The sequence below is a fragment of the Hylobates moloch genome, unplaced genomic scaffold, assembly GCF_009828535.3.
Source record: "Hylobates moloch isolate HMO894 unplaced genomic scaffold, HMol_V3 SCAFFOLD_6, whole genome shotgun sequence".
NCBI lineage: Eukaryota > Metazoa > Chordata > Mammalia > Primates > Hylobatidae > Hylobates > Hylobates moloch.
In genome coordinates, this window is record NW_026652281.1 from 154,771,277 (window position 1) to 154,785,834 (window position 14,558).

Consider the following 14,558-nt stretch of genomic DNA (forward strand, 5'->3'; position numbering starts at 1 on the left):
ATGAGCCACTGTGCCTGGCTTTTTTCTTTTCTTTTCTTTTCTTTTTTTGAGACAGAGTTTTGCTCTGTCACCCAGGCTGGAGTGCAGCGGCACCATCTCGGCTCACTGCAACCTCCACCTCACAGGTTCAAGCGATTCTTCTGGTTTAGCCTCCTGTAGCTGAGTAGCTGGGATTACAGGCATGTGCCACCACGTCTGGCTAATTTTTGCATTTTTAGTAGAGACAGGGTTTCACTATGTTGGCCAGGCTGGTCTCAAACTCCTGACCTCAGGTGATCCGCCCACCTTGGCCTCCCAAAGTGCTGGGATTACAGGCATGAGCCACTGTGCCTGGCCAAAATGTATACATTTTGAAGATGTTTTTATTTTACTTTATCAAGAATCTTTAAACACATGACCTAAAAGGCATTAATGTTTCTATCTTACTTTTTTTTTTTTTTTTTTTGAGACAGAGTCTCTGTCGCCCAGGGTGGAGCGCAGTGATGCGATCTTGGCTCACTGCAAGCTCTGCTTCCCAGGTTCAAGTGATTCTCCTGCCTCAGCCTCCCGACTAACTAGGATTACAGGCGCCTGCCATCACACCCGGCTAATTTTTGTATTTTTAGTAGAGATGGGGTTTCACCCTGTTGGCCAGGCTGGTCTCCAACTCCTGACCACAAGTGATCCACCCGCCTTGGCCTCCCAAAATACTGGGATTACAGACATGAGCCACCACGCCCAGCCTAAAGTTTCTATTTTTCTGACAACATATGTTTGATTTAAGCGATTATTATTATTATTATTATTATTTTTGAAATGGAGTTTGGCTGTGTTGCCCAGGCTGGAGTGCAGTGGAATGATCTTGGCTCACTGCAACCTCCGCCTCCTGGATTCAAGCAATTCTCCTCTCCCAGCCTCCCAAGTAGCTGGGATTACAGGTGCCCACCACCACACCCAGCTAATTGTTGCATTTTTAGTAGAGATGGGGTTTCGCCATGTTGGCCAGGCTGGTCTCAAGCTCCTGACCTCAGGTAATCCACCTGCCTCGGCCTCCCAAAGTGCTGGAATTACAGGCATGAGCCACCATGGCCGGCCTAGCTGTTTTATTCTTTTTATTTTCCTTTTTTTTTAGAGAAGGGGTCTCACTGTGTTGCCCAGGCTGGTCTTGAACTCCTGGGCTCAAGTGAGCCTCCCACCTTGGCCTCCCAAAGTGTTGAGATTACAGGCAGGAGCCCAGCCTGTTTTTATTAAATGTCTTATTTATCAAAAATTTCACAAAGATCATTCTGTTTGGATCAAAATTTTGCATTATAGTTTTATAACTCTTATGCAAACCTTTTTTTCTTTTTTTCTTTAAACAGAGTCTTGCCCTGTTGCCCGGGCTGGAGTGTAGTGGTATGATCTCGGCTCACTGCACGCTCTGCCTCCCGGGTTCACGCCATTCTCCTGCCTCGTGCTCCCGACTAGCTGGGACTACAGGCATCCATCACCACGCCCGGCTAATTTTTTGTATTTTTAGTAGTGACGGGATTTCACCATGTTAGCCAGGATGGTCTCAATCTCCTGACCTCGTGATCCACCCGCCTCAGCCTCCCAAAGTGCTGGGATTACAGCCATGAGCCACCGTGCGGGGCTTTATGCAAAATTTTTACACCTAATAACATCTGGCAGAGATCAACATGAAACCACCTGATCAATGAATCCAAACGAAAATGTATGTTGACAATTCTTAAGACATTTCTCATATTATTTTGCCAGTAATTTTAAAGCCAGCCTTATTTATTAAAGACTTTACTTAGTTTATGAGTACTTCTTAACTTTAAGCCAATTTGGCACCTTGTGGCCACAACACGAAACAAAATACCTGTACATACACATAAACACACACGTACACACTCATATAAAGCAGGCAGAAAACAAAATAGAGGAAGATAGAGCCTGGTTGGCTTCCACAAAGGAGCCAGGTTTTACGAGTGGGGTGAGAGAAAGAAAGGAGGGGAAGGAAAAAAGACAAAGCAACTGAAAGGAAACTCTCCAGCCACTATAGAATGTGGGGTCGCTATCCACACTGTTCTTGTTTGTTGAAGAAGGGATCACGGCCCATGCACAAAGTCATACATTCATACGTGCAAACAAACAGCGTACTTCCAAAGGAGTCCAATCAGAGGGGCTGGGTGGGGTCTTGAATTTCCCTCTGCAGTTCCAAATGACTGCACAGACTGCTGGGTCCCATCCGAGTAGAACTCTCTTGGTGCCCCACATGCAGACAAATGCAAATGCTCAAATGTTACCACTAACAGCCAAATCTTTTTATTTATTTATTTATTTTTTTTGAGACAGAGTTCCGCTCTTGTTGCCCAGGCTGGAGTGCAGTGTCATGATCTTGGCTCACTGCAACCTCCGCCTCCCAGGTTCAAGCAATTCTGTGGCCTCAGCCTCCCAAGTAGCTGGAATCACAGGCACCCACCACCACGCCCGGCTGATTTTTGTAGTTTTAGTAGAGGCGGGGTTTTGCCATGTTGGCCAGGCTGGTCTCAAACTGCTGACCTTAGGCGATCCGCCTGCCTTGGCCTCCCAAAGCGTTGGATTACAGGTGTGAGCCACTGCGCCCTGCCCAGCCAAATCTTAAGTAGAGCAGTGACACCCAAAACAAAGCAGAGGGCAGTCAGGTGCACTCCGACCAACTTACCCAGCTCCTAATGATGGTGGCTCCCCCCGCCCCACAAAAAAAGTGAACAAAGAAAGTTCACTTTCTTTGAACCAGGGAAGCATTGACGGCAGCCAACATTGTGCCAGGGGGCAAAAAGAGGTTTCCCAAAAACAAAAGCATTTTTGGCCGCTTCTGAGAAGTTGCTTAACATCCCCATCATGGGGTCTGCTAGCCACGAGCAGCTGGTGCTCACAGGTGACCCTAGGCCTCACCCAGTAGTGAAAGCAGGTGGTCAAGCACAGGCCTGCCCAGAGCGCGCAGCACTTCCCAGTCCGGGCCACCAGAACTGTAACCCAATAGCAGGTGAGTTGCTTGCTGCGTGCAGAGTTCAATTAGCAAAAGTGAGGTCTGATAGAAAGTAATGTATTATGAAGCTAGTTTAGGGGAAAAGGCACCACAAGCATCCTGCCTTTAGATGTGCCGCTTGGCCTTTGGAGCAAAAAGCAGGCACTTTTAAAAAGCAAGGGAGAAAGTGAGCAAGGTGGGGGGTCTCTGTGTTAACTTGGTGCCTTACCTACTGGGCCACTGTGCTGGTGACTGCTGGCATCTTTGTGGGCAAGCTGGTGTCTCTCAGGCAGCCTGCTATAGGGTGAGAGTTCCTTAGCCGGCATGCTTCAGTTTGCAAACCAACTGTTAACCCTTGGTTTGTTCTGTCTTGGAGCCCATAGTTAGATAAACTTTCCCTGGGGGGAGTCTGGTGACCGGGAGGTAGAAGGCTGTATTTGTATTTCTAAAAGTCTAAGTAGGAAATAGGGAATGGGTGGAACAAGAAAAGAAGAGAGAAAAAATAATTAAATCATTTCTTAGATAAATAGAGGTACTCAGTTACAACTGCACTCCAGCCTGTGTGACAGAGTGAGACCTTGTCTCTCAAATTTTTTTTCAATGAAGTATGGCAATGTGTGCTTGTAGTCCTGGCTACTCAGGGAGGCTAAGATGGGAGGATCACTTGTGCCCAGGAGTTCGAATCCAGCCTGGGCAACATATAGAGACCCTGTCTCCAAAACAAAACACAGAAAGAAAGAGAAAAGAAAAAAGACGATGGCTCATGCCTGTAATCCCAGCACTTTGGGAGGCTGAGGTGGGTGGATCACCTGAGGTCAGGAGTTTGAGACCAGCCTGGTCAACATGGTGAAACCCTGTCTCTACTAAAATACAAAAATTAGCTGGGCATGGTGGCAGGCGCCTGTAATCCTAGCTACTTGGGAGGCTGAGGCACAAGAATCACTTGAACCCCGGAGGTGGAGGTCGCAGTGAGCTGAGATTGCGCCATTGCACTCCAGCCTGGGTGACAGAGTGAGACTCTGTCTCAAAAAAAAAAAAAAGAAAGAAGAGAAGAAGTTGAAATTTATCAACTGCCTTGTTAGTAGGTATTGATAAGACTGGTTTCTTTTCTCATTTTATCTATTTATGTAATGAATTATATTAATTGAGTTTCTAATATTAAACCATCCTTGCCTTTCTGGAGTAAGTCCACTTGAATATCATTTTAAATTATATTAACGTGCTATTGGATTGTTGTTGAGATATAGGAAAAGCCAGTGTTTTTCCTAGTCTCTCACTCAACATTCGACACACCTGTGACCCCAGATGTGTGTATTTTCCCTCTACACAGAAAGCAAGCAATTCTCTGTCAGACACCTGCTGTGTGTCCTCTCATTCAGTTTAACTCTAACACTATTTACCTGACGTTAGTGTCAGATCCCACACACTGAGGGCTCCGTCCCACAAGACTGTCCCCCACTTCAGATGTCAGTTTCAAGTCCAGACCTTTGGAACTACTGACCAACTGGCTTCCCATGACACCTCCTCAGGTTTTATTAATTTGCTAGAGAAGCTCCCAGAACTCAGGGAAACACTTACATTTACCCATTTACTACAAAGGATATCACACAGGCCAGACAGAAGAGATGCATAGAGCGAGGTATGGAGAAAGGAGTGCGCCACCCTGCAGGAACCTCCACGTGTTCAGCTAGCTGGGAGCCCCCTGAATCCCGTTTTTTGGGGTTTTAATGGAGGCATGATTGATTAAATCACTGGCCATTGGTGATCAGCTTAACCTTCAGCTCCTCTCCCTTCCTGGGAGGTTGGGGGTGGGGCAGGGGCGGAATAGGGGGTGGGGCGTGGAGCTGAAAATCCCAGTCCTCTAAATGTGCCTTGGACTTTGTAGTGACCTGAAGCTACTACCTAGGGGTCCCCCAGCAAGCAGCCATCTCATCAGCATACAAAAGACACTCTTACTTCTCTGGAGGTTCCTCGAGTTTTAAGAACAGTGTATCAGGAAGTGGAGAGGAAGACCATTTGTGGAGCTCAGGGGAAAAGGCCAGATTAGAGAAAGAGATTTGAATCATTTTCATAAAGGTGGGATTTCATGCCAGGAAACTGGATGAGCTCACCTAGGGGCAGAATGTAGACAGAGAAGGCAGAAGACCCAGGACCCAGCGCTATGTCAAGGTTCATCCTCTGGGGGCATGCTGGCAGCTGTGCCAACAGGAAAAGGCTACCTGGGGGTTAGGCATGTTCATCATGAAGGCTGCATCTTCCCTTTTCTTCGTCAACCACGTGTACAGTAAGGAGCAGACAGCACGGTGCTCTCCAGGCAGGAAGCTCATTTGCATAATAAAAGATTACAGTGGGGTGGACACTAAACGTCACACCTGGTCCAGCCAATCTTTGGGCCCTATTTAAATCAGACACCACCTCCTCAATCTCGTCTATGAAACCCGGTGCATTTAACCACTAACCAGAAGAGCCACTCAGGGGCCCCTGTCTCTCTGCAGGAGAGAACTATTCTCCTTTCTCTTTCTTTTGCCTATTAAACCTCCATGCTCTAGTCTCGCTCTGTCACCAGGCTGGAGTGCAATGGAGCAATTTCGGCTCACTGCAACCTCCACTTCCCAGGGTCAAGCAATTCTCCAGCCTCCAGCCTCCCAAGTAGCTGAGATTACAGGTGCCCGCCACCATGCCCGGCTAATTTTTTGTATTTTTAGTAGAGACAGGGTTTCACCATGTTGGTCAGGCTGGTCTTGAACTCCTGACCTTGGGTGATCTACCCACCTCAGTCTGTCAAAGTGCAAAGTGCTGGGGTTATAGGTGTGAACCACTGCGCTGGCCTAAACGTCTACACTTAAACTCAAAAAAAAAAAAAAAAAAAAAAAAAAGGTTCATCCTCTGAGGGGGAACCAGCAAAAAAAATATGTATATAGAAAATTCCTTTGTAATGAAGAGGAAGGAGACACTAATACATGCTGCAGTGTAGCTGACCTTGAAAACATCATGTTAAGTGAAAGAAGCCAGACACACAAGACCACATATTATATGGTTCCATTTATGTAAAATTTCTAGGCTGAGCGCAGTAGCTCATGCCTGTTATCCCAGCACTTTGGGAAGTGAAGGTGGTAGGATCACTTGAGCCCAGGAGTTCAAGACCAGCCTCAGCAACACCACCATCTCTACAAAAAAAAAAAAAAAATAGCTGGGTATGATGGCATGCATCTGTAGTCCTAGCTACTTGAGAGGCTGAGGAGGGAGGATTGCTTGAGCCTGGGAGGTCAAGGCTGCAGTGAGGTGTGATTCTGCCACTACACTCCAGCCTGGGCAACAGAGCGAGACCCTGTCTCAAAAAACATTTTTTGGCCGGGTGCTGTGGCTCATGCCTGTAATCCCGGCACTTTGGGAGGCCGAGGCAGCAGATCACCTGAGGTCAGGAGTTTGAGACCAGCCTGACCAACATGGTGAAACCCCGTCTCTACTAAAAACACAAACATTAGCCAGACGTGGTGGCAGGCGCCTGTAATCCCAGCTACTTGGGAAGCTAAGGCAGGAGAATCTATTGAACCCCGGAGGCAGAGGTTGCAGTGAGCTGAGATGGTGCCACTGCACTCCAGCCTGGGTGACAGCACAAGACTCCATCTCTAAAACAAAAACCATTTTTTAAGATAAAATTTCCAGAATAGGCAAATCTATAGAAACAAAATAGATGAATGGTTGCCTAGGGCTCGGGGGAGGGTGGAGATGGGGAATGACTGGTAATGAGTAAAGGATTTATTTTTTATGTGATGCAAGCACTCTAAACCTGTGAGGTGATGACGGCCCAGCTCCAAATATGCTAAAACTATTGAATCGTGAACCCTAAGTGAATTTTGTGGTATGTTAATTATGTCTCAATAAAAATGGGGGGGGACAAAAACAGAAGAAATGGCTAGAATGTAGAAAGATAATCTGGTGACTGTGGCATCCAAAGCTGCTTCCACCCTAGTGTGGAGTCCTGATAGGTAAGCCACACTGAGGAAGGGGTCCCAGGTGCGGGGGAACAACTGTTCCAAGAGACAGCTAATCACAGACAGCCTGCTGGCACAACATCCTGTTCCCAAATACCTTGCTCCTCACGTAGCCCCAGAAGTACAACTTCCTTCTGCACGTAGCTTCCTCCAGCATGACCCTATAAAACTTCCCTCCAGCCCTGCCTCTTTGCAGACAGCCCCTTCTCTGCTGTGCTGCCCATTGTAACCTTGCAATGTATCTGTGAACTTTCTCAAATAAATCTGCCATTCTTTACCTATGACTGTCTCAGTAAATTCCTTTACTGCCTGTGACACCAGCCCCAGCCAGTTGCACCCACAACGCCTAGGTCAGGGTAGAACTGGCCCCACCCATGAGAGGCCAGTTTTCACTTTTTTGGCAAAATGGAGAAACATTAATTGGGTCCAAGAGTGCCTGCTGGAAACTCATTTCTTGAATAGCATTCTTTTAAAAACTATTGTTTTTTAAAGACAGGGCCTGCCTCCCTCTGTCACCCAGGCTGGAGTGCAGTGGTGCAATCACAGATCGCTACAGCTTCAAACTCCTGGGCTCAAGTGATTCCTCTCCTGACTAGCTGGGACTACAGGTATGTGCCACCGTGCCCAGGTAATTCCACAAAAAAATTTTTTTTTCATAAACCATAGTTTATACAATATCTTAGCTTACATTATTAACACTTTATTGAAAATATTTCTTTTTTTTTCTTTTTTTTCTTTTTTTTTTGAGACAGAGCCTTGATCTGTCACCCAGGCTGGAGTGCAGTGGCGCAATCTTGGCTCACGGCAAGCCCCACCCACCGGGTTCACGCCATTCTCCTGCCTCAGCCTCCCAAGTAGCTGGGACTACAGGTGCCTTCTACCACGCCTGGCTAATTTTTTTGTATTTTTAGTTAGAGATGGGGTTTCACCGTGTTAGCCAGGATGGTCTCGATCTCCTGACTTTGTGATCTGCCCGCCTCGGACTCCCAAAGTGCTGGGATTACAGGTGTGAGCCACTGCGCCCAGCTTATTGAAAATATTTCTATTGAAGAGAACATACTATGCAAACACATAAAAGTATTTGGTAAGAAAACAAAAGCACATCTTTACTACCAATGTGAATTACCAGCTGACAATGATCAAAGAATATTAGCCTACTCGTGATTGAAGAAAGAATTATCCTGTCTATGGGTGACATAAGCAACGTGGCCAGGACAGAACCAGTGGATGAAACCACATATCATTCCAATTTGGCCAGTTAACTTATGTCAGTGTAATGAAACAGTTAACTTTATTCATTAATATACTCAAACATTATCTTTCCTTCCAAGATTTGCAAAAATTTAATTATCCAAATAATTTAAGTTTGGTATGTCTATATTTTTCAATACATAAAAGGTCAGGAACCTCTTATACGATAATGAGACAGAAAGAAAACGACAGCTTTCCGTGAAAGAGGCCTAATATAGTCAAATATATAAGTAATGTCATCTCTTTTTTTTTTTTTTTCTTGAGACGGAGTCTCGGTCTGTCATCTAGGTTGGAGTGCAGTGGTGTGATCTCCGCTCACTGCAACCTCTGCCTCCTGGGTTCAAGTGATTCTCCTGCCTCAGCCTCCCGAGTAGCTGAGATTATAGGCGGGTGCCACCACGACCGGCTTTTTTTTATTTTGTATTTTCAGTAGAGATGGGTTTCACCATGTTGCTCATAGCTGGTCTTAAACTCCTCAACTGATCCGCCTACCCCAGCCTCCCAAAGTGCTGGGCTTCCACGTGTGAGCCACCATCCCCGGCTGACGCCCAGCTGAAAGGTAACCTCTTGATAACAGCCAAATCCCTGTATTAGAAACATTTAAATTCCAGCTCTGGGGGTCAAGGGTGAGGCATTTAAAAGGTTCCTTTAAGTTAAACCAAGTGGATGAATTTTAAAAGAAAAAGCAATTTATGAACCTATGGATGACATATCATTAAGAAAGAAAAAAATTATTAGTAAATTCCAAAAGTTAAAAGCAGTTGGGAAAAAATCTAACTAGAAAGAAAAAAAATGTTGGTTTCAATTAAGGGGGGTTTTTTGGTCCATTTCATATAAGAGCTTACTTAATCTTTTTCCAAGTGCACATTTATTATTTGCACAGATACATGAAAATTATTCCCATTTTAAAAGCCACAATAAAAATATACATAACCACAGAAGTACTTACTCTAACTGGAAAGGAAATGAACACGGCTATATTCAAAACAGCAATAAACACAAAAGGTCAACATATATAAATCATGACAAGTGTACATCTTATTTTTGACAAAAACAAGTTCCATTTTTACATTAATGCTTCATCAGCTTCTGTATTAGATCCTCTGACCTTATTTACATTTACTATGAAATTTCTGTTAGCATGTGTCACTCAAAGGCACTCAACTCAGAGGGTATCAAGTCCTGAGCTTAAGTAGGAAACAAAACTCCCAACGAAAATTTGAACATAAATAATTGTAAAGATCAGAGAATATTAAAATGTTTAAAAGTATAATAGCTGGTACATAAATAACTCAAAAACTAATAATAAAGGTGTACATACTGTCAAAGAAAAGACCGTGTAAGACAAGAAATATCCCTGGAATCAAACTGATTTTTCACTCATTCAAGAGCATTTGAAGGTGTGAAGCTAACTTTCATTGTTCTTAAAATCCTAGGAAAGCCAAATTTTAAAAAATAGCATATGACAATGCTTAAGTTTAAAAAAAGTTTCTCAGCTTAGTCTCCAAACCAGGAAGAAAGTATTTAACGATTAAAAACAAGTATGAACTGGAAAGATATTAGACTAAAAGCAGCAATCACAATGAGCAGGTGAAAATATTAAAGGAAAGCTTTAAATGCATCAGCTCAAAACGGCATTTCTAATTGGCCATCCAAATTATTCTTTTAGATTATTTTAGCCAAATAAAAATAAATTTACAGATGGATAACTGAGGTCCAAGAACATAAGGTAGAAACAAAGTTTAAGCTAAAAATTAAATCTATGTTTTGTTGCAGATAAATGTGAGATTTACCTACAGGAATTTTCTGCTGATGCTAAATTAAAAGCATGAGTTGACATCGTACTGACAGAAATGGTTTGACAGATATTTTCTTGGCTTTAACATTTTTTTCGTATATGCATAGAAATGCAATGAGGACAAGAACAGTCTTCTGTATTGTCCGTCCAGTTCATAAGGCCTTTGTCATTGTTAGTCACCTTCGATGTGAATATCAGTAGGGCCATTAAATTAAAGCTGGCCTAAAAGTTTTCAAAGTGCTACTGTTTCCAACTGATGAGATCTTCAGTTTTCTGGATTTTCTGGGTGACGATTATTTTCAATTCCTTTTTCCGGTGATATATACAAGAAGTTACAGCAGATATATAGAGGGAAGGTCAGAAACCTGCCGTCCAAGTTCATCACCACTTGTTCCTGATCCTTTTTAAGTATAAGTATTTGATAGCCAGTTGTTCTACTACATATTGGTTTTCCACTACTATCAAAAGAGGCCAGGCGTAATCTAAATGCTATGCTCCTTCGAGGCTGTAAACTGACAGACCTGCTACATGGCTGATTCAATGTATTGCGTTTGAAGATGATGTATCGATTGGTGTAAGTTACAAGTAGGTCAAAGCCGAAGTTAAAACCTGCCCAACACCAGCGGTATTCACCATCTTTGGCAAGCTTTCTACCACACCTCATGCTATTTCCCTCTAGGTCTTCTTTATTGATTTCTTGAGGCCCTACTTCACTGTCTTGTTCTGCCCGCAGCATAGCAAACCACTGCTGTTTATACACAGAAGACAGCCATTCTGAAGGTACTATAGCATCTTGTTCTATAATTCTTGCAGAAGCCAGGTCACTGATAATATATTGTAACCTTAAATGTCTGAATACTGACACAAATGGTTTTCCTTGTTCAGTTTCAAGAAAGGCCATACCTTCAAAATCTTTTCTCTGTTCAGAAAACCAGACATCTGTTTCTGTCAAAAGCTGTCTTAAAGATCCATTCCAAGAAGGCACAAGTTGAAGGAACATCCACATTTTTAGAGTGGTGTATACATCCATCTCCACTTGCATCACAAATAAGTTAGAGGAACCAATGAGCTGTTTCATGACATTTATACTGAGTTCTTTAAAAAGTTTAACATTCTGGTGAGTCATCAAATTGTTTAGAAGCCATTCAAGGCACTTTTTCTTTACAGAATCTAATCCACAGGTCTCTACTGATGTGTAATAACCACACACAGTTTTCACATTAATTGTTTCCTTCATCGTCTCACCACACTGCTCTATTAAACCACCCAGCTGCAGCATACAAGCTGCTGCCAAAATGGCAACAACTCGACTGGGTTTTATCAAGACCTCATCTCGATACAGTGAACCAAACGCAACCTGCAGGGCTTCTACATCAATGTTCTGGTCAGGAATCTCCAGTTCAATAATATTCATGCTGGATTCTTTCCAAGAACCACTGAACATACTAGAAAAGTAGCCAGATTGACATAAATATATTTTGTGTAATCGCCATTCTTCTCCTAGAGCGCAAATCTTAATGTCACTGTTTTCACCATTCAAAAATAATGTTTGATAAATATATTTGGATGTGCCCCTTAATTTTTTCCTTGCAGGGGTGTTGAGGAGCGGCTGCTGCTCGTCCCCCTCCTCCTCATCCTCGTCCCTCTCCGAGTCCGGGTGACAGTGGCGGCAGGCCCCGCTGCTCCGCTTGCGCTTCTGACTGCCCGGGCAGTAACAGGAGCCGTAGCCCGCCGCATCGTCTCCAGTGTCCGGCCTCCGGGCCGAGTCCCCGGCCCTGGCACCCTGTTCCTGCTGGGCAAGGGCTGGCCTCGGCTGGCGCAGCACCCGGCTGCTTGACGATCCCATGGGTCACGGCTCCCCGGGACTTCAGGGAGCCCAGAGGAGGGGTCTCCGGCCACGGCCCGGCCGCCGCCGCCAGCCTTCCCCGAGCGCAGGTGCCTACACCTCCACCCTCTCTCGCGCAGCCGCAACCGTTGCAGAGAACACTGCCACGCTGCCGCCTCCAGCCTCCGCACCCCTCCGCCACGATTTTTTTTTTTTTTTTTTTTTTTTGAGACAGAGTCTTGCTCTATCGCCCAGGCTGGAGTGCAGTGGCACGATCTTGGCTCACTGCAACCTCCGCCTCCCGGGTTCAAGTGATTCTCCTGCCTCAGCCTCCCAAGTAGCTGGGATTACAGGCGCTCGCCACCACACCCGGTTAATTTTTGTAGTTTTAGTAGAGGTGGGGTTTCCCCATGTTGGCCAGGCTGGTCTCAAACTCCTGACTTCAGGTGATCCTCTTACCTTGGCCGCCCAAAGTGTTGGGATTACAGGCGTGAGCCACTGCCTCCGGCCTAAAACAATTTTTTTTAGAGACAAGGTTTCACTGCGTTTCTCCGGGTGGTCTTGAACTCCTCGGACAGCATTCTTCATTGCTGGAAGCAATTCTCATCTAGCAGCCAAAACCAAGGTCTGTTTCAGAAGGACCACTTCCCCAGGAGCAAAAGTTTATTTGCAGGACCTGACAAAGGAAAATGTGTGTACCAGACGCTTGAGCCTAACCAGTCCAATGTAAATTTGCAACCAGGCACAAAAATAACATAAAATAATAAAATAAAATAGGCCAGGCTCGGTGGCTCACGCCTATAATCCCAGCACTTTGGGAGGCCGAGGTGGGTGGATCACTTGAGGTCAGGAGTTTGAGACCAGCCTGGCCAACATGGTGAAACCCCATCTCTACTAATAATACAAAATTTAGCCGGGTGTGGTGGCACATGCCTGTAATCCCAGCTTTTCGGGAGGCTGAAATGGAGAATTGCTTGAACCCAGGAGGCAGAGGTTGCAGTGAGCAAAGATCGCACCATTGGCTGGGCACAGTGGCTCATGCCTGTAATCCCAGCACTATGGGAGGCCGAGGCAGGTGGATCACGAGGTCAGGAGATCAAGACCACGGTGAAACCCCGTCTCTACTAAAAATACAAAAAAAAATTAGCCGGGCGCAGTGATGGGCGCCTGTAGTCCCAGCTACTCGGGACGCTGAGGCAGGAGAATGGCGTGAACCCGGAAGGCGGAGCTTGCAGTGAGCCGCGATCGCGCCACTGCACTCCAGCCTGGGCAACAGAGCAAGACTCTGTCTTAAAAAAAAAAAAAAAAAAAAAGATGGCACCATTGCACTCCAGCCTGGGTGACAAGAGCAAAACTCCATCTCCAAAAAAAAAAAAAAATAAGATAAAATAAAATAAAATAAAGAGTTGAAGTCAAGCCAGGTACGGTGGCTGCTCACGCTTGTAATCCCAGCACTTTGGGAGGCTGAGGTGGGCAGATCACAAGGTCAGGAGTTCGAGACCAGCCTGGCCAATATGGGGAAAGTGACCATGGCTGGCTGAAGTGATGACTGCGGCCGGTCTGGGAAGGCAGAAGCAAGCAGAGGGCCTGGGCGGGATAGGCAGGGATTCTCTGCGGGGAGGATCTGTGGAGACAGCGGCAGCGGGATTAGGGTGTCGAAATTGAGGAGGCTTTTGTCCTTGGGGGATGGAGTGGAGAAGTGGGGCATGGTCCTGGAAATTTGGTCTGCAGCCTCACCAGGCCATCTGTAAGCTACTTGTTGGGAACCCTGTGTGTGTAAAGGGCTAACCCAGGCCCAGACCCGGGGGAACTGGAGAAGGGCCCACACTGAGACCACCCGAGGGGTGTGCTGGAACTGCTCGGCCAGTCCTCGGGGATGGGATGGCTGGGGCGTATGGGTGTCTTCCTGCAAGAAAACAGGACTTGAAGAGGAAGGTGGGAGGCTGTTCCAGGTAGATGGAGGTCTGTGCTGCCAGAGCAATGTAGGAGTCACCACGCGGGCCTCCGTCTTTGGTGCAGTGGGGGCAGAGATTGGTGAGGGGCATCAGGGCCAGATATGTAGGTGTGGGGAGCCCTAGATGGGCCCGTGCTGCAGGGGGAGGCAGTGTCATGCCAGGGAGGTGGATTGGACGCTGGACACAAGTGAAGAGCGACCAGCCCTGGTGGCTTCCTCAAACCTATGTGAGTGCCTGCCCCGTTCCCAGATGAAGAAAACAGAGGTTCCAACAGGGAAAGTGACTTGTTCTAAATCCCAGAGTTGGGAAGTCAGGGAGCTCAGCCTCCTGATTCCAAAGGCAAATCTGGAGTTTCTGTTGGAGTTAAGGGGCCAGGTGAATGGTCTATGTTGACCAAAAAAAAAAAAAAAAAAAAAAAAAAAAAAAAGAAGTTTCTTCTCAGCTGATATGAGTGACCATGGCCTGGGGTACAGTCTCAAGAGGTCCTGAGAAACTGTGCCTGAGATGGTTGGGTTACAGTTTGGTTTTATACATTTTAGGCAGACAGAGGTTACAAGCAAATACATCTATCGATACATGTAAAGTACACATTGGTTCGACCTATAAGGGCAGGACAACTCCAGGGGGGTTACAGGTCATAGGTGATTCAAAGGTTTTCTGATTGGCAATTGGTTGAAAAAGTTAAGCTTTGTCTAAAGGGTTGAAGTGGCTGGGTACAATGACTGACATCTGTAATCCCAGCACTTTGAGAGGCCGAGGA

At 45.7% G+C, this 14,558-nt stretch overlaps 1 protein-coding gene across 1 annotated transcript; it reads right to left on the reverse strand.

The window, feature by feature from the left end:
• Positions 1–9,069: 9,069 nt before the first annotated feature.
• On the reverse strand, positions 9,070–11,938 carry GMCL2 (germ cell-less 2, spermatogenesis associated). The gene has a single exon (XM_032158801.2). The coding sequence runs from the start codon at positions 11,862–11,864 to the stop codon at positions 10,284–10,286; it is 1,581 nt and encodes a 526-aa protein (XP_032014692.1). The 5' UTR covers positions 11,865–11,938; the 3' UTR covers positions 9,070–10,283.
• Between the last annotated feature and the right edge of the window lie 2,620 nt (positions 11,939–14,558).

What these genes read in the sequence shown, in the direction of transcription:
- GMCL2 (XM_032158801.2), bottom strand. Translation starts at nt 11,864, where the DNA reads ATGGGATCGTCAAGCAGCCGGGTGCTGCGCCAGCCGAGGCCAGCCCTT.